The sequence below is a fragment of the Chionomys nivalis genome, chromosome 9, assembly GCF_950005125.1.
Source record: "Chionomys nivalis chromosome 9, mChiNiv1.1, whole genome shotgun sequence".
In the NCBI taxonomy this organism is placed as follows: Eukaryota; Metazoa; Chordata; class Mammalia; order Rodentia; family Cricetidae; genus Chionomys; species Chionomys nivalis.
In genome coordinates, this window is record NC_080094.1 from 24,328,485 (window position 1) to 24,346,907 (window position 18,423).

Genomic DNA, 18,423 nt, shown 5'->3' on the forward strand with positions numbered 1-18,423 from the left:
GAAAGTAAAAAGAGTCAATTGTGTTGTCTATGTGAGTTACAAAGTTCTTACTTTGTTTTCGTTTTTCTTTTCTTTTTTAAAAATGTTTATTTTATGTGCATTGGTGTTTTGCCTACATGTATATCTGTATGAGGGTGTCAGATCTTAAGAGTTACAGACAAGCCGGGCGGTGGTGGCGCACGCCTTTAATCCCAGCACTTGGGAGGCAGAGGCAGGCGGATCTCTGTTAGTTTGAGGCCAGCCTGGTCTACAAGAGCTAGTTCCAGGACAGGAACCAAAAGCTACGGGAAAAAAAAAAAAAAAAAAAAAGAGTTACAGACAGTTGTGAGCTGCCATGTGGTGCTGGGAATTGAACCCAGGTCATTTGGATGAGCAGCCAGTACTCTCAACTGCTAAACTATCTCTCCAGTCTCCCTGCCCCAATTTTTGTTTGTTTGTTTTCAAGACAGGATCTTTGTGTATCCCTGGCTATCCTGGAACTCACACTGTAGACCAGGCTGGCCTCAAACCCAGAGATTTGCCTGCCTTTGGCTCCTGAGTGCTGGGATCAAAGGTGTGAGTCGCTTCTGTCCAGCAAGTTTCTTAGTAAAGGAAGGAAAGTTAGGTGCAGTGATATAAGCCAGTACTACCAGTACTCGGGGACAGAGGCAGGAGTGGTACCTCATATTATAATCTCCGCAATCAGGAGGCAGAAGTAGGAGGATGGATGTGAGTCCTCTGAGGTCAGGCTATTGAATATCAGGCTAGTTAGGGCTATGTTGTGGGACCTATCTCAAAAAAAAAATAAAATAAGGCCCAGAGAGACAGCTAAGCAGTTAAGAGCACTTGTTCTTGTAAAGGTCCTGGGTTAGGTTCCCAGCAGCTACATAACGGCTCACAACCATCCATATTTCCCACCAATAACTCTAGTTTCAGGGAACCCAGTGCTGTCTTCTGACTTCGCAGACACCAAATACATAAATGGTACAAATACATTCACATACTCACATATACAAAACAAGATAAATCAAAAAATAAAATAACAACCAAGTATGGCAGCATTCACCTATAATCAGAGCACTCAGGAGATGAAGGCCAGAGAATCAGAAGTTCAAGGCCAGCCTTAGCTACACAGTAAGATCAAGGTCCGCCTGGGTCACTACACTCATCTTCCTCTCTGTGAGTGAAGGTCAGAGTAGAACTTGTGGAGCTGGTTCTCTCCTTCCACTTCTTTATCCCAAGAATCAAATTCAGGTCTTCAGGATTGGCAGGCAGCACCTTTACCCAGCTCACCGAACAGTGATCATGTCTCCAAAATAAAACAAAAGAGAGAAAAAAGTGAAATGACAAGAATGTGAGGAACATTAAAATAGAAAAAAAATGCTCTGTTCCCGGGACCACTAGAGCTAGAAAAGAAAGAGTAGGCGGGACCAGCAGATGAAGTCAACACATAAAACTGATCCTTAGGAGCTGGGGTGGGGCTCCATAGGTAGTGTTCACCTAGCATGAATGGGGCCTTAAACCCACACACGGTTCCTCATAAACCTGGCACTCGGGAGGTGGAGAGAACAGGATTGACTGTAAACTCATCAAGGCTAGCCTGGTCCCTCATCTACAATTTAATGCAACTACATGGCTAGATCTTGGGGGCAGGGGCAAGCAAAGGGCAAGAGAAAAACAAAGAAGGGCCAACTTGCAGGGATGTCTACCCGTTTGATATTGCCACAAGACATAGTCATCTACAAGTTCACAATTGAAGCTTGAAAATTGTACACTTACATTACCAAAGAAAACAAAAACAAAAAACCAAACAGGGAAACAGTTCTGCCTGGCTTGGAACCCACTGTGTAGACCAGGCTGCTCTCAAACTTACAGCGATCTGCCTACCTTTACCTCTTGAGTGCTGGGATTAAATAAAGGCCTGCACCGCTAAACCCAGTTTCATGTTTTAAGTAAGCTTATAGTTTTGTGTTGGGACAAATCATAGCTGTCTTTTGGCCACACGTGTCCTGTAAGTTGACCACTCCTGGATACACTAAGTCTCTGGACAGAAGACTTTTGTCAACGTTTCCAAAGGGACTTTTCAGAGAAGTGTGGAAGCTCAAACTGTCTCAGGACAGCCAATTCTACCCCAGGTTTCTACGTAGCTCCCAGGTACTATCAGGCTAGACTCAGTGCCAGATGCAGCCCTTGCTTAGGTGGGGGGACAGGTCCTAGGACCGAGGGAGTAGATTTCCATTTTCTCCTCTCATATGAAGGTGAGGTTAGCACTCACCCAGGGGCTGGAGATTCTGCTCTCTCTACAAGCTTGGTTGCTGGTGGGGCCCAGTAATTGGTAGCTATACCAAATTGTGCAGATGACACTAATTCCAAATGTATATAGGAAAGAGAAATGGTAGATATATTTAATAGGTAGATTTACCCAATACTTAACAGCAATGATAAGGATAGCAACCAGCCATTGACTGAGGAATGCCTATGCGCCAAGCTCTGAGTTCAAAGATTTTGGCAGATGAAAACCCCGGCAGTCACCCCAGTTAACATTATACGCTGAAATTGAGGCTCCGATGGTCAAGCGCTTTACACTGGATCATCCAGGCAGCGACCGGGAATCCAAGCGCGAGCCTCAGAGCGGTTCCTGGAGCCCGGCGGCCGCGCGTGCGCGGTCCCGAGAACGGCGGCAGCTGGGAGTGTGGCGAAAGTGCGGCTGCGGAAGCGCAGCGACGCCGGGGAGGAGGAAGAGAGCGCCGCTGCTGGGCTGCGGGGCTCCTGGCGCCATGGGTCGCCTGCATTGCATGCAGGACCCGGTGCCCGAGGCCGTGCGCGGCGACATGCAGCAGCTGAACCAGCTGGGCGCGCAGGTGGGCCTCGCCTGGGCGCGGGAGGGGCTCAGGAGTGGGCAGGCTCGCTCCGGAGATGGGGACCCCTGGGCACCAGATCTGTAGGTTCCTGGAGATGGGAATGAGGGGATTCCGAGGGGCCCCGGGTTGAAGAGATTAGCGGAGCAGGTGGACTGCAAGCCGAGTGTGGGCATCAGTGTGGCCAGGCCCGAGTGGGGCTCTGGGCCTGAGCCGGAAGAGGCTCAGACGGGACCGGCGACCACACCCCTTCCCAGTGCCGGAAAGGAACGGTGCTTGCTTTCGAGGCCCTGTCCGGTATGTTGTGGAGCTCGGAATGCCACCTCCTGTTCAGACTGCGGGAATTAGCTAAGTCAGGGATCTGGGACCATCCTGTTCTCCTGCCGAAATAAACGTGTTACAGTGGTCCTTGTCAATACCAGTACTTAGGTGACCGCAGGAATTCCGATCCAGCTTTCAAGGCCAATCTGAACTACATGAGACCTCCTGTCAAAAAACAAAGTAGATAAATATATAACCCTTCACCCCTCTAAATGTACTACGTGCTCTTTCCCAGAATGGGTCTTAACTTCCGAGGAGCTGAGGTCCTCAACTTCCCCACACACTTAGTAGGCCTGTTTGAGAAATAACCAAACTATGCAGGACAGCCTAGTGCTCACTTTAATCCCAACATTCTGGAGGCCTGGGAAGTCAAATCTCTGTAAATTCAAAACCAGTCTCTTCTATATAATGAGTTTCAGGCCAGTTAGGGTTACATAGTGAGATCCTGTCTCAAAATAAGTAACAAAAATAAGATCTATTGATAGTACATGCCTGTTGCGCCACCCCTTGAGAGGCTGAAGCAGAAAAATTGCAAGTCTGGAGTCAGGAATTCAGAACCAAGTTGTCAGACTTCAAAGGGAAGTAGCTAATGTTTTTCCATTACCACAGTTCTCTGGAAGACTTTTTGTAACAAAAAAAGAAAGGGCCGGGCGGCGGTGGCGCACGCCTTTAATCCCAGCACTTGGGAGGCAGAGGCAGGTGAATCTCTGAGTTCGAGACCAGTCTGGTCTACAAGAGCTAGTTCCAGGACAGACTCCAAAGCCACAGAGAAACCCTGTCTCGAAAAACCAAAAAATAGAAAAAAAGAAAAAAAAAAGAAAGGAAGCTTCTACTATTTAAAAAAAAAAAAAAAAGTTGGTTTTTTTTTCTTTTTTCTTTTTTTTTTTTTTTTTTGGTTTTTCAAGACAGGGTTTCGCTGTAGTTTTAGAGCCTGTCCTGGAACTCACTCTGTAGATCAGGCTAGCCTCGAACTCACAGAGATCCGCCTGCCTCTGCCACCCGAGTGCTAGGATTAAAGGCGTGCGCCTCCACCGCCCAGTTTAGGTTATTTGGGAGTTGGCTTTGGCGCTGTCCCACTACTATGCAAGTCGCAAGGACTGAAATCAGGTGCCTATGCCAACCGAGCCATCTTGCAGCCCCAAGATCTTTTTGTTGTTGTTGTTCTTTCAAGACAATGTTTCTCTGTGTTATAGTCCTAGCTGTCCTGGAACTCACTTGGTAGACCAGGCTGACCTCCAACTTACTGAGATCTGCCTGCCTCTGCCTCCAGAGTGCTGGGATTAAAGGTGTGCACCTCCACTGCATGGCCTGGAACTGAAAGTAATCCTCCTTCCTTTGCCTTCCAGGGCTAGGATTCTAGGATAAACTACCATGTCTGACCTTGTTTGTTTGAGTCTGATTCTCAATAAATTGCCCAGACTGGCCTTGAATTTAGAATCCTCCTTCCTCAACCCCCAGAATAGCTGAGATTACACTGTGCCTACAGGTACAGATCTTAAAAAAAAAAAAAAAAAAAAAAAATTAACTTTAACCATTTTACTGTGTAGCCTATATGAACTTCAAATTCACAATCCTCCTGCCTCAGCCTCCTGAGTACTGTGCTAGGGTCGCAAAAGTTGTGGCCTGGTTTGTTTGTTTCTTGAGGCAAGGTCTCACTCTGTAGTGATCCTCCTGCTTCTGCCTCCCCAAGTGCTGTGTGCAATTGCAGGAGTGCACTACCTTGCCTGGCTGAGCCTCTGTTCTTTGTTCATGAACAGTGCTTTCCAGGGAGAAAGGTCTGTGTAAGCATGGATGGAACAGTTATGAGCCACTTACTCTCAGCAGAGGAATTCATGGTTCTGGGGCTCTGATTGTCGTTAAAATTGCATGTGTAGTATGACATCATCCTCTAGGAAGGTTGTCTGGTCAATGAAGGAGTGTATCCTTTCACTGGCTGACTTTTCCTGACACTGAGCAGTTCTCTTGTTGTTTGCTTTTGATAGTAGTTAAGATTTTGGTAGGGAGAGTTAGCTGATGAGCATTTCCTGGGCAAGGCAGCAGCATAAGAAGACTTCCACAACAAGTACTTCCCGTGCATTTAGCAGGAGTTAAGATGCTGTGAAGACAAAGGCTGTATCAAGAAATGAAGGGGAAGTCTGTGTTTCTTATCAAGACTGCAAATCATAGGTGTGTGATGCCCCCCGGGGAATGTTCATTCTCAGCAGAAGAAACAAGAGAACAGACCCTGCTTCAGAGGTGGTCATTGTACCACACACCTTTATTTTCTTATTTATTTGATTTGATTTTTAAATTGCTTTCTTCTTTTGTTTTTTGGAACAGGGGTTCTCTTTGTCTCAGTGCTGTCCCGGAACTCACTCTGTAGACCAGGCTGGCCTTGAACCAGAGATTCACCTGCCTCTGCCTCCCGAGTGTTGGGATTAAAGGTGAGCACCACCACCACCCGACTATACACCTTTATTTTATTTTATTATTATTTTTGTTTATTTTTAGACAGGGTCTCACTATGGAGACCTGGCTGGCCTCGATCTATAAACCAGTGCCACACAGTGACACTCGCCCTCAAAACAGCAACAGAATCCAGAACCAAAGAACTAGCATCTCAGGGGAAGACAGCAAGGGATTTTCTGGGTCCTTCCACACACACTACTAATAGTAAATGTTTGGCCTTTAATCCCAACAGGAGGAGGCAGAGGTAGGCAGGTCTCTGAGAGTTCAAGGCCAGGTTGGTCTACCTATCAAGCTTCAGGCCTGTCAGGGATACACAGTGAGACCCTGTCTCAAAAACAAAAAAGAGAGACCCGGCCTCAAAGTAGAAGGTGAGATCCAGTTCTTGAAAGCTGTTCTATGACTGCCCCCCCATGACCCACCCCCATAAATAAAAGGGGAAGGGTGAACATGATAAAAACACAGTGTATAAAATTCTCAAAGAATTGGGAGGCAGAGGCAGGCAGATCTCTGTGAATTTGAGGCTAGCTTGGTCTACAGAGCGAGCACCAGCACAGCCAAGGCTACACAGAGAAATCCTGTCTTCAAAAACAAAACAAAAACAACAACAACAAAAACCCCAAGAATTAATAAAATGTGGATCATCAAGCTATCTGATTCTGTCCTTCTCTTTCAAAAGCCTATACAGTGGGACGGTGTGTGGCATACTAGTTGGAATAGAGACGAATGTGGCAGGCACACTGGGGGTGGGCAGCAGGGGACAGGAGTGGTGCTGATGTTCTGTGTTGTCCTTTTGCAGCAGTTCTCAGCCCTGACAGAAGTGCTTTTTCATTTCCTAACCGAACCTAAAGAGGTGAGTGAGGCATTTTGTGCTGAGGAGGTTTTGCCAACATGGATCTAAAGGTCTGAGATCTTAAAGAAGGTCTGGGTGCTGGCTGCACTTATAAAGGGCCTGGGTTCTGTTCCCAGAACCCACGTGGCAGCTCACAGCCCTCTGTAATTCTTGTTTCATGGATCCCGTGAAACATGCATGCAGGCAGAATACTCATGCACATAAATAAAGCAAATCTTTTTAAAAGGTAAGGAAAGGTCTGTGTTGTCCCCTCTCTGCAGGTGGAACGCTTGCTGGCTCAGCTCTCTGAATTTGCCACTACTAATCAGATCAGTCTTGGCCCCCTCAAAAGCATCGTGAAAAGCCTCCTTCTGGTTCCGAATGGTGAGTTGACTCTCAGCAGCTCCAAAAAGACAACACTGCTACATGAGCCTTCCTTTAGTTGTGGAGTCGTCCAAGCAGCACCCAGTAAAAGCCAGACATGGCAGGGCACACAGAATCTGGGTAAGGAGGTAAATGTCACAGCTCACCATGGTCTGCGTCTGTGGACTCAACCAACCATCCAAGGATCAAAAACATTTTTAAAGTGAGGAGGGACAGCATAAGCCTTAAACGTTTTTAAAAATCATGGCTGTATGCAACATGGACAGGCAGTTTTTGTTTATTCTTCTCAAAGAGGCCCATTGATTATATGCCAATATTGTACATTTTATCTGAGGGATTTGTAATATTCTTTTTTGTTTGTTTGTTTGTTTTTTGTTTTTTGTTTTTCGAGACAAGGTTTCTCTGTGGCTTTGGAGCCTGTCCTGGAACTAGCTCTGTAGACCAGGCTGGTCTCAAACTCACAGAGATCCACCTGCCTCTGCCTCCCAAGTGCTGGGATTAAAGGTGTGTGCCACCACCGCCCGGCTAATTTGTAGTGTTCTAAGGGACCTGTGAACCCAAGTACAGCTTGCTGACACAGCAGAGAGGCCATGAAAGCTCACGCTGGGTCTGCATTCTGGGTTCGGCCATCCATTCCCTAAGTTCAGAAACTGAAGGACAGGGCTGTCCAGTGTCATTGAATCTCTCTCTGTCTCTCTCTGTCTGTCTGAGAACAGAGTCTCACTATGTAACCCTGACAGTCTTGAAATTTGCTATGTAGAGAATGGTCTCCAGCTCAGAGAGCCTCCTGCCTCTGCCTTTGGGATCAAATGTATGCCCTACCATAAATGGTTCTTTTCTTTTTGTGGTGTGATACTAGAACTAAAATCCAGGGTCTCCCCCATGCTAAGAGCTCTTCCCCAACCCCTATCCCATAATACTTTTTGTTTGCTTATTTTGAGACCGTGTTTATGTAGCTTTGGCTGTCTTGGAGTTCCCTGTGTAGATCAAGAGAGCCTTAAACTCACAGAGTGGGTGCTGGGATTAAAGGTGTGCACCACCATGTGTAACAGTGTAATGGAATTTTTTTTTTTTCTGAGACAGGGTTTCTCTGTCATAGAACTGGCTCCATAGACCAAGCTAATTTTAAACTCACAGAGATCCTTCAGCCTCTGCCTCCTGGGTGCTGGAATTAAAGGTGTGTGCCTCCACTGCCCTGTGTAACAGTTTTATTAATTCATTTTTTCCTTTTTGTTTGTTACTATTATTTTTGCATGTTTCTATATGTGCAGGTATGTGCCTATGTGAGGAGACCAGAGCCAACCACCTTGTTTTTTGAGAAGGGTCTATCACTGGCCTGAAACTCACCTGTTAGGGTAGTCTGCCTGGCCAGGTCCCAGTGCTGAAGTACAAGTGAGCATCACCATTCCCAGCTTTATTAAGTGGGCTCTAGGGGTCCAACACAAGTCCCCATACTTACCCAGCGCTTTATTGACTCACTATGCTATTTGGGTTTTTTGGAGACAGTGTTTCACTCTGTAGCTCAGGGTGGCTTTGAACTATCAACATTCTTACTGTCCCAGCCTCTGAGTTCTGGGATCACAAAATATGAGCAGGGCTTATATCCTGAGTGCCTTTTTTGTTCATGTCTCTCGAAATTAATTTTTATTGCATTTCATGGAAATATCAGTCTGATTTTTTTTTTATTCATTCATTTATTTTTTGGTTTTCTGAGACAGTGTTTCTCTTTTAGCCCTGGCTGCCCTGGAACTTGCTCTGTAGACCAGGCTGGCCTCCAACTTACAGAGATTCACTTGCTTCTACCTCCCAAGTGCTGGGATTACAGGCTTGTGTCACCACCCAGCTAGCCTATTATATTTTTATGATAGATTAAAAATAAAAATATAAAGATTGCTGGTGTGCCTCATGCCTATAATTCCAACGCATGTGAGGCTGAGTCAGGAAGATCACAAGTTTGAAGCCAGCCTGTGCTACCTAACATTACTCTCTCTGTCTCTCTCTCATTACTCTCTCGTTCTCAAAACAAAGGCAGGAAAAAAAAAAGAAGACAGTCCACATCCTTCTACCATTAAATTAGTTGACTAGTTGTAATGTGGCCTGTTATTGCTGAAAGGGAACTCACTTCCTGCAGCCAGAAGGTCTTCCTGTACGACCAGCCCCAGTCTTGGCACTGGGGAACCAGTTTAGCTGCACTGGGTAAAGAGACTGTCAAGTCAAAGCACTGGAGAAGTCATTAGTGTTTTGCTTTTTGGTTTGTTTGTTTGTTTGTTTTTGAGACAAAGCCTTACTGTGTAGCCCTGCCTGTTCTGAATCTCACTGTGTAGACCAGGCTGCTCTCAAACTCACAGAGATCCACCTGCCTCTGCTTTCTGAGTCCAGTTTCTTCTTTTGAGACAGGGTTTCAATCTGCAACACAAACTGGCATCTGACTAACAAGTCTCCTGCCTCAGCTACCCGAATACTGGAATTACACCACACTAGTGTATGAGTAGTTTGGTTTGGTATTTTGGATTTGTGAGATAGGGCTTACATGTAGCCTTGACTGGTCTAGAACTTGCAAGGTAGTCCAGGCTAGCCTGAAACTTAAGAGACCTGCCTTCCTCAGCATCCAGAATGCTGCAACTAAAGGCATGCACTACTATGCCTAGCATTTTATGTAGTTCTTAAAAACATCCCACTGGAACAGCTACCAACCCTTCCCCGAATTATTTCACTGCCCCTCACCGCTCTCCAAACTGTATTTGTTTAAAGCAAGTAGCAAGACAGCATTTCATTCTGGAATGCCCAGTTATCTATCTGTGAAAGATAAGCACAGGCCACTATCCTATCTGAAAGGAAATCTTGCAGCCTGTGCTCTTGGTTCCTCATTATCTGCTGCATTGTGTTGCTTATGGCCATTGTTCTCCCACTCAGCAGGGTCCAGATAGGGCCCTAACCTGCTTTTATTTGGTTGCTTGGGGGTGGGGCCCTCTGCGCTCCTTGCTTGCTCTTTGTGGAGTCCTTGGCCCAAGTTCTTCACCTCTGATAATCACCTTTCTTGGGGATGAAATGGAGCTGAGGGGGCTCCTGGAGTTCACTGTTGGAAGGGTGGAGAAAGATGCGCTGACGATAAACAGCTCAGTGGCAGAGCTGGCTTCAGTCTCCAGCACCAGGGGAAACAAAACAGAAGAGAGACAGTTGAGTGGCAGCTGCCCTTCAGGGTTATCGCCAGTCCGGACCTAATTTAAGCTGCTGCTTGTCCCTAGCAAGCTGTCTGGTCCCTAGAGGTGATCCAGTACTGACTTGTATTTTCTATTAAAAAGTAATTTCCCATCCCTACTCCCCAACATGTTTTATCTGTAGTCAGGTAGAATGAAAGAATGATCCCCTTCTAACAGTGCTCACAGACTGTATGTTTCTCTCTCTCACTCTGTATGTGTGTGTGATTTCTTTCTTGTTCTTATTTTTGCTAAGAGAGAAAGAGCACACAAATTTTCCCATATCCCTAAGGCATGGGAGTGCTATTTTCCTACAAATGACTGACGTTGGCCTTTGGCCCCTGGACTGTCAACTTTTCCAGCTTTCCTCTGGTACATTGACCTTTTAGTACTCAATGTGGACTCCATGTTTCTTTTTATTTTTATTCTTCTTCTTCCTCTTCTTCTCCTCCTCTTCTTTTTGTCTTCCTTTTTTTTTTTTTTTTTTTTTTTTTTTTTCTTTTTTTGGCTTTCCAAGACAGGGTTTCTCTGTGTAGCCTTGGCTTTCCTGGAACTCGCTCTGTATACCAGAGTGGCCTCAAACTAAAAGATCCGCCCGCCTCTGCCTCCTGAGTGCTGGGATTAAAGTCATGCGCCTCCATGCCTGGCTGCACTCCAGTTCTAACTAAACTTTGTTTCAGGCTGCTGTGCTCTACCCAGGGCTGTAGCCTTGCTCGTTCTCCCTCCACCGACCTGTCTCAGACCCAGCCTTTCCTGTTGTCTCTCTCTTAGTCCAGCATCCCTGAGGGCGACTGACTCCACAGTGCAGTGACAGTGAAGAGGTTGTGCCCTGCACCACAGTGGTTTCAGGGCCGCATTTTCTCTCCCGCCACTGGAGACCGTCCTGAAGTGTATTGCATTTGTCTTCTGTGTCGCGTAGGTTGGGCCCAACTGATCCTTCTTACTGACCCATGCACTCATTTACACTTTCTGGTTTCTCCCTTGCCTGCAAGGTGCATTGAAGAAGGGCCTCACTGCAGAGCAGGTGCAGGCTGATCTCCTGACTCTAGGTAGGTTGCCAGAGGGGGGAGGGGGAGGCCTCCGAGCTCTTTGAGCTCTTTGTTATGTTGATTATCATTTCTGTTCTCTTACAGGTCTCAGTGAGGAGAAAGCCACTTACTTTTCTGAAAAGGTATAATTCTGTTAATCAAGGTTAAGATCCTGGCTTTTGTTTCATGAAAGAAAAGGAAAGGAAAGGGGGGAAAATGCTGAGTAAGACAAAACCATCCCATTCTCCCTCCAGTCAGCCTCGCAAGAATGACACACCTGCTTAGGGCAAGCCCTCTTCTTTTCCTTTGGCTTGAACATTAATGCCATTGTTGTTGCAATTGGATTAAATTTTGGGATGAAAAAATTTCAACTGAGTTTAGTGGTACACGCTTATAATCCCAGCACTGGGAGTGAGACTCAAGGCCAGCCTCGGCTGTTGAAAGACGCATTCCTGCCGTGTCCCGGATATGTGCTATGTGCGTGCCCCTGGATATGTGCGTGCCTGTAGACTCAGCCCTTAGCTCTGCTTTCTTCCCTCTTTGTTGAGTCCTGAGCATTGCTTGCTTGGAGCAGAGGATAGGGACTGATGGCCCCCACTCTGATGACACTGGCCTTTGCTTTTCTTCCAGTGGAAGCAGAACGCCTCAGCCCTTGCACAGTGGGCCATAGGTCAGACCCTGATGATTAACCAGCTGATTGATATGGAGTGGCGATTTGGAGGTAACTAGATAGATCCATTCCTGGTCACATGTTCAGCTGTGCTAGGCCTGAACTGCAGAGACTTTTGAGAGCCTGGGTGGGGAAGACTTGTTGTTGTTGTTTTTAATTTTATTTATTTATATTTTATGTATGAGTGCTCTGCATGTATGCTTGCAGACCAGAAGAGGGCATCAGATCCTATTATAGATGGCTGTGAGCCACCACGTAGATGCTAGGAATTGAACTCAGGACCTCTGGAAGAACAGCCAGTGCTCTTAACTGCTGAGCCATCTCTCCAGCCCTCTTTCTTTTTTAAATTTATTTATTTATCTTACATGCATTGCTGTTTGGCCCACATGTATATTTGGTTTTGTTGTTTTTTTTTTTTTTTTTCCACATGTATATTTGTGAGAGGGTGTCAGCTCTTGGAGTCACAGACAGTTGGGAGCTGCCACGTGGGTGCTGGGAACTGAACCCGGGTCCTCTGGAGGAGCGGCAGCGTGTGCCATTTCTCCAGCTCCCGCAGATCTTGGGGGCCAGCCAGCTGACTGCCTTCAGCCACCCCCATCCCTGGTGCTGGGTTCACTCCGACACGGCTGCTCCAGATAGCCCGCTATAGTGAGCTCTGTAGAAGAAGCCAGCCACTTAGAGTTCTTTTCTTTGTGCCACAGTGACGTCTGGAAGCAGTGAACTAGAGAAAGTGGGAAGCATATTTTTACAGGTAAGTCTCTGGGCAGTGGCCATGGGGAGGATTTCAACCTGGTTAAAAGTTATTAAAAGCTGAGCATGGTGGCACAGGCCTGGAATCTCCATACTCAGGAGGTTCAAACATCAAAAGTTCAAGGCCAGGGGCCTGGCGAGATGGCTCAGCAGTTAAGAGCACTGGCTACTCTTCCAGAGGTCCTAGGTTCAATCCCCAGCACCCACATGGCAGCTCATAACTGTCTGTAACTCCTGTTTCAGGGGATACAGCACTTTCACACAGACATACATGCAGGCAAGACACCAATGCACATTAAATAAATAAATGAATGAATGAATGATTTTTTTAAAGGAGAAAGTTCAGAGCCAGTTTGTGCTTTATGAGGCCTTGCCTCATTTTTTTTTTTTTTTTTAATTAAAGCTGCATTGGGTTTTGTGTTAGTCAGTGTTCTATTGCAAGAAACACCATGACCATGGCAACTCTTTTTTTTTTTTTTTTTTAATTTTATCTGTATTGGTCTGAGGATGTGGGATTCATTGGAACTGAAGTTACAGACAGTTGTAAGCTGTCATGTGGGCGCTGGGAATTGAACCAAGGTCCTCTGGGAAAGCAGCCAGTAGTCCTAACCCATTGAGCCATCTCTCAGCCCTAACCATGGCAACTCTTAGAAAGGAAAACATTTAACTGGGGGCTTGCTTCCAGTTTCAGAGGTTATTCCAGCAGCAGCAGCAGCAGCAGCGTGCAGGTAGACATGGTGCTGGAGAGTAGACCGGAGTTCTACTTCCTGATCCACAGGCAGCAGGAAGAGAGAGGAAGAAAGCCTAGGCCTGGCATGAGCTTTTGAGACCTTAAAGCCCACCCCCAGAGACACCCATTGAGCCTTCGTGCTGGCCCGCCCATCATTTTAATTTATGTTATTTATTTTCTTCACTTTTTCTTTTTCCCCTCTTTCCTTTTAGTTAAAGTTGGTGGTTAAGAAAGGAAAACAAGCTGAAAACGTGTATATAGGTGAGTCTGGAGCCCTGTTTGGAAGCTTTCCACTTCCTTCAGTCGCCTGAGCTGCTGAAGTCTGCCTGACACAGCCGGTCTAAGACAAGGTCATCACCAAGCTCTAGAGCGCCCATCCACTCCTTCCCTCTCATGAAGCATAGAGTCAGGGCTGTTACCAAGCTGTTCGGAGTCTGGAAACCCTGAGTAAAAGGGAAAAGGATGGGGAGGGGCTAAAATGGAACAGACTGGGAGTAAGAGACTCTTGTGAACATCCCTGAACATCCCGAAGGATGTCCACTGGTAAACTCTCCCTGCTTCTGCCTGGTGCTTTGTATACACACTTCAGTTCTTAGGGCTGGGGCCCTGCATGGTCAAGACTGTAGGTTCCTTATTCTGATGGATTATCCATTAGGAGCCACTTAGCTGCATGCAGTGGAGCCCTTGCCTAGGCTGCTATAGGCCGGGGTTTGGTTCCCAGCACCACAAAAAGAACGTGTGAGCTGCTGAGCTGTACCAAAGAAAACAGATGTCAGCCTAGGGAGGAGCCCTGTTTACACAAGGCCCCCGGCTGGCTCCCCGTCACAGAAATACAGTGACTGCGAGGAGAAATGGATTTCCCTGGGTGATGAGTCTGTGGCTTTGGAAACACTCACCTCAAACTAAATTTTCTCTCCCCAGAATTAACCTTGCCTCAGTTCTACAGTTTCCTGCATGAGATGGAACGAGTCAGAGCAAGCATGGAGTGCCTCAGCTGATCCTGATTCTCGTGGACTTGCTCCTGCCTCTTCCCTAATGGCTGCTCCAAGGGTCCTACCACCTTGGGAGCCCAGGTGCAATTTCTGAAAAAACAGGACACAGTACTTGAGGCATCCTGCGGGATTCCTCTGTAAACTCCTCAAGGGAGCCGCCACCTCCCAGCTCCTGGGATGAGTTGTGCACCTCGATACTCCGTACCAGCTCTGACTGCTGGGATTGCCCTTTCTTTGGGGTTATTGTCACTTCCCATTAAACAGCGTGAACGAATGGTTTCTTCAGTCAGATGGCTGAGTGCTTGTTTGTGGCTGAGGAAGAGACAGGCGGCATGGATGGTTTGTGTGGAGAGACCCTGTCAGTTCACACTGTATTTGGAGGGGGAGGGGCATTACCAGCTGGTGCTGTTGAGTCTTCTCTGGAAACAACTGAGGCGAGCCCCTGTCAGAATTTCTGGGCTATCCTTTTGTGTTAGAAGGAGGTAGGACTTTCAAGGCCATCTTAGGTTATTTTGTTTCCAACCACCTTTTGGTTAAATGGTAAATTAAAAGGAAAATAGTTTCTAAAGAAAGATCTGAATCTACTAATCGTCTTTCTCCTCAGGCTGGAAGAAACACCCAAGCTGTTATAGGCACAGATAACCTGCACCCCTGGCACTGAGGAAGCAGAGACAGGAAGATCACCAAAAGTTAGAGCTCAGTCAAGGCACCAAAGTGAGATCCTGTCTCAAGTCAAGTCAGCCATGGGGGCTAGATTGATGGCCCTGTGGTTAAGAGTGCTTCCTGCTCTTTGAGAAGACCTGAGTTGCTTTGACTTCAGCCCCTCACACCTTTTTCTGACCTCCAACTGCTGACATACATTTGTAGTCTCTCTCTCTCTTTCTCTCTCTCTCCATACACAGAAATAAGTCTTTAAAAAAGGGGGTTGGGAGGAGTTACGGTGTAGTTCAGTTGGTAAAGTGTTTGCCTAACATGCAAAATAAAGCCTGGATTTATTCTCCAGCACTTCATAAAACCTGGCATGGTGGTCAGTCTGAGCTGCATGATCCCTTGTCTCAAAAAAAGAAAGAAAGAAAAAAGAAAAAACAACATAGAACCAGGACCAGTGAGATGGCTAAGCGGATAAACTGAGATCTGTCCCCAGGGCCTGGGGTAGAAGGAGAAGAGGATTCCACAGTTGTCATCTGACCCACACACCCTCACACACTCACGCACACACAGTAAATTTTGTTTTGTTTGTTTTTGATTTTGTTTTTATTTTTTCAAGACAAGGTTTCTCTGAGTAGCCCTGGCTATCCTAGACTCTCTCTATAGATCAAACTGGCTTCAAATTAAAAACAAAAATTTGAATAAATAAAATAAGGGCTAGAGAAATGCCTTAGCAGTTAAGAGCACTGGCTGCTTAAGCAGAGGACTTGGGTTTGGATCCCAGCACCCTCATGGTGGCTTATAGCCCTCTGTAACTCCAGCTCCAGGGAATTGAATGCCTCTGGCCTCTCTGGGTACCTACTAACATGCAAGCACATATAATTAGAGATAATAAAAATAAGTCTTTAACCTTATTTTTTTCCTACCTCTTAAAAATTCCAATTTTAGACCACATCTAATCTCATGATTAACCTTCACTAAAAAGAGAATGCTAACTTGTTAAGAGAGGGTATACTTAATGCATTTCTGGGTGGCTTGGTGCTCACTGTGTAGCCCAGGCCAGCCTCGAACTCATGGTAGTCCTCCTACCTTACCCTCACAAATGAATGCTGGGATGACAGGTATATGCCCCAAGCCAATCTTTTATTATTTATTTATTTATCCATTCAAAAATTTATACTCCTCCCATTCTCCTCCTGCTCCCCCACTCCACCTCCTCCCTCCCTCTCCCTCCTTAAGAGAGGGCAGGAGACCCTGCCCTGTGGGAAGTCCAAGCCCCCCCACACACACACACACATCCAGGCCTAGGAAGCTTTACATCCCAATAGACTAGGGTCCCAAAAAGTCAGTACGTGCAGTAGAAACAAGTCCCAGTGCCTTTACCAATGGCTTCTCAGTCAGCCCCCATTTTCATTCAGAGAGTCCGGGACTGAATGAGCATACCAAGCCAATCTTTTCTTTTTAATATTTATTTATGTATACAATGTGTGTATGCCTGCAGGCCAGGAGAGGGCACCAGACCTCATTACAGATGGTTGTGAGCCACCATGTGGTTGCTGGGAATTGAACTCAGGACCTTTGGAAGAGCAGGCAATGCTCTTAACCGCTGAGCCATCTCTCCAGCCCCAAACCAAGCCAATCTTTTTGATGAGTCAAACCCAGGGCTTCCTGAATGTTATGCAAGCACATTACCAGCACAGCCATATCCCCAGCCCATAAAAGTTTTCTTGTTACTGTTTTTCTTACATTTTCTTTTTTTCTTTTCTATTTTTTTTTTTTTTTTTTTTTTTTTTTGGTCTTTGAGACAGGGTTTCTCTGTAGCTTTGGTGCCTGTCCCGGAACTAGCTCTTGTAGACCAGGCTGGCCTTGAACTCCCAGAGATCCGACTGCCCCTGCCTCCCGAGGGCTGGGATTAAAGGCGTGCGCCATCACTGCCCGGCTTTCTTACATTTTCTTATGTGGAATAGACAAAGTCATGTCTGGGTGCTTGTGAAGTCAGAAGACAACCTTCAAGAGTGGGCTTTCTCCTTCCACCAAGCAGGTCCTGGGGTTGGAACTCAGGTCATCAAATTGGTAACCAGGCCCTTTATCTGCTGAGCCATCTCCTGTGCAGAATAGTGTTGAGTAGATAAGGGGATCCCTTCCAACCTCTTCTCAGCTGCTCCTCACTGGAGGGGATCTGTTAGTTTGTTCTGTTGTGTTCTAGAGCTGTTTTTTGCATTCACACCAGTGTGCATATCCTTTGGATCTTCTCAGACAGACAGAAGCAGTATACACACCACCTATACTTTGTTTTTTTTTTCCAGTTAACATGGAAATTTCTCCTTATCAAAAGCAAGAGCTGCCTTCACCTGCATGATTAACTAGTTTCCTGCTGGTGGATGTTCAGTGGTACTAGGACTTGTCTATCTCCTCTTTGTTGTGTGACACAAGGTCTTTCTGTATAGTCCTGGATGCTCTGAAACTTGAAATTCTCCTGCCTAAGCGTAGTTCTTGCTGGCATTACAGATTCAGATTGCAGGCATGCACCACTGGTTTTTTATTGTAATTGTGTATTACAAGTATTTTATTGAGCCAGGCCTGGCTTGCTCATACCTTTAATCCTCGAAATCTGGAAGCAGAGGCAGGCAGATATGCCTCTGTGAGTTTGAGGCCAGCCTGGTCTATGTAATGAGTTCCAGGACAGCCAGGGCTACACAAAGAAATCCTGTCTCAAAAAAAAAACAAAAACAAAAACAGTATTTTTATCTATATTTTATTTTATTATTTTATTTATATTGGAGATTTTTTTTGTATGTGTGTGTTCGTACATAAAGAATCTCCAGCCGGGTGGTGGTGGCGCACGCCTTTAATCCCAGCACTTGGGAGGCAGAGGCAAGCGGATCTCTGTGAGTTCGAGACCAGCCTGGTCTAAAGAGCTAGTTCCAGGACAGGCTCCAAAACCACAGAGAAGCCGGGCGGTGGTGGCGCACGCCTTTAATCCCAGCACTCGGGAGGCAGAGGCAGGCGGACCTCTGTGAGTTCGAGACCAGCCTGGTCTACAAGAGCTAGTTCCAGGACAGGCTCCAAAACCACAGAGAAACCCTGTCTCGAAAAACCAAAAAAAAAAAAAAAAAAAACACAGAGAAACCCTGTCTCAAAAAACCAAAAAAAAAAAAAAAAAAAAAAGAATCTCCATCCCTTTCTGTGGCTGTCAAGTACTTTAATGTGTGCAGGTGCTGTAATGGTATCCGCTACTTTGGGTAGTGCCAGTATTTATCAGGGTTCTCCAGAGAGCACAAGCAGCAGGGCGTGTGTACATGTCTATCAGTATCTATGTATGTGTGTGTGTTTGGTTTGTTTTCTTTCATATTTTTTTTAAATATTTATTTATTTATTATGTATACAATATTCTGTCTGTGTGTATGCCTGCAGGCCAGAAGAGGGCACCAGACCTCATTACAGATGGTTGTGAGCCACCATGTGGTTGCTGGGGATTGAACTCAGGACCTTTGGAAGAACAGGCAATGCTCTTACCCTCTGAGCCATCTCTCCAGCCCCCTCTTTCATATTTTTGATATTTTTGAGATAGTCTCTGTAACCTAGGCTG

The 18,423-nt window shown here is 46.1% G+C and overlaps 1 protein-coding gene across 1 annotated transcript; it reads left to right on the forward strand.

Annotated features, from left to right (window-relative positions):
* The first annotated feature begins 2,658 nt into the window (after positions 1-2,658).
* Positions 2,659-14,477, forward strand: Commd7 (COMM domain containing 7). The gene is made up of 9 exons (XM_057781088.1): positions 2,659-2,840; positions 6,403-6,456; positions 6,717-6,819; positions 11,009-11,065; positions 11,150-11,187; positions 11,675-11,765; positions 12,416-12,465; positions 13,407-13,455; positions 14,116-14,477. The coding sequence occupies exons 1-9, from the start codon at positions 2,757-2,759 to the stop codon at positions 14,190-14,192; spliced, it is 603 nt and encodes a 200-aa protein (XP_057637071.1). The 5' UTR covers positions 2,659-2,756; the 3' UTR covers positions 14,193-14,477.
* Positions 14,478-18,423: the final 3,946 nt, after the last annotated feature.

Coding starts and splice junctions, on each gene's coding strand:
- Commd7 (XM_057781088.1), top strand. CDS start 2,757: ATGGGTCGCCTGCATTGCATGCAGGACCCGGTGCCCGAGGCCGTGCGC. Junction 6,820..11,008: donor CCTCCTTCTGGTTCCGAATG/GTGAGTTGACTC, acceptor CTTGCCTGCAAG/GTGCATTGAAGAAGGGCCTC. Junction 12,466..13,406: donor TGGGAAGCATATTTTTACAG/GTAAGTCTCTGG, acceptor CTTTCCTTTTAG/TTAAAGTTGGTGGTTAAGAA.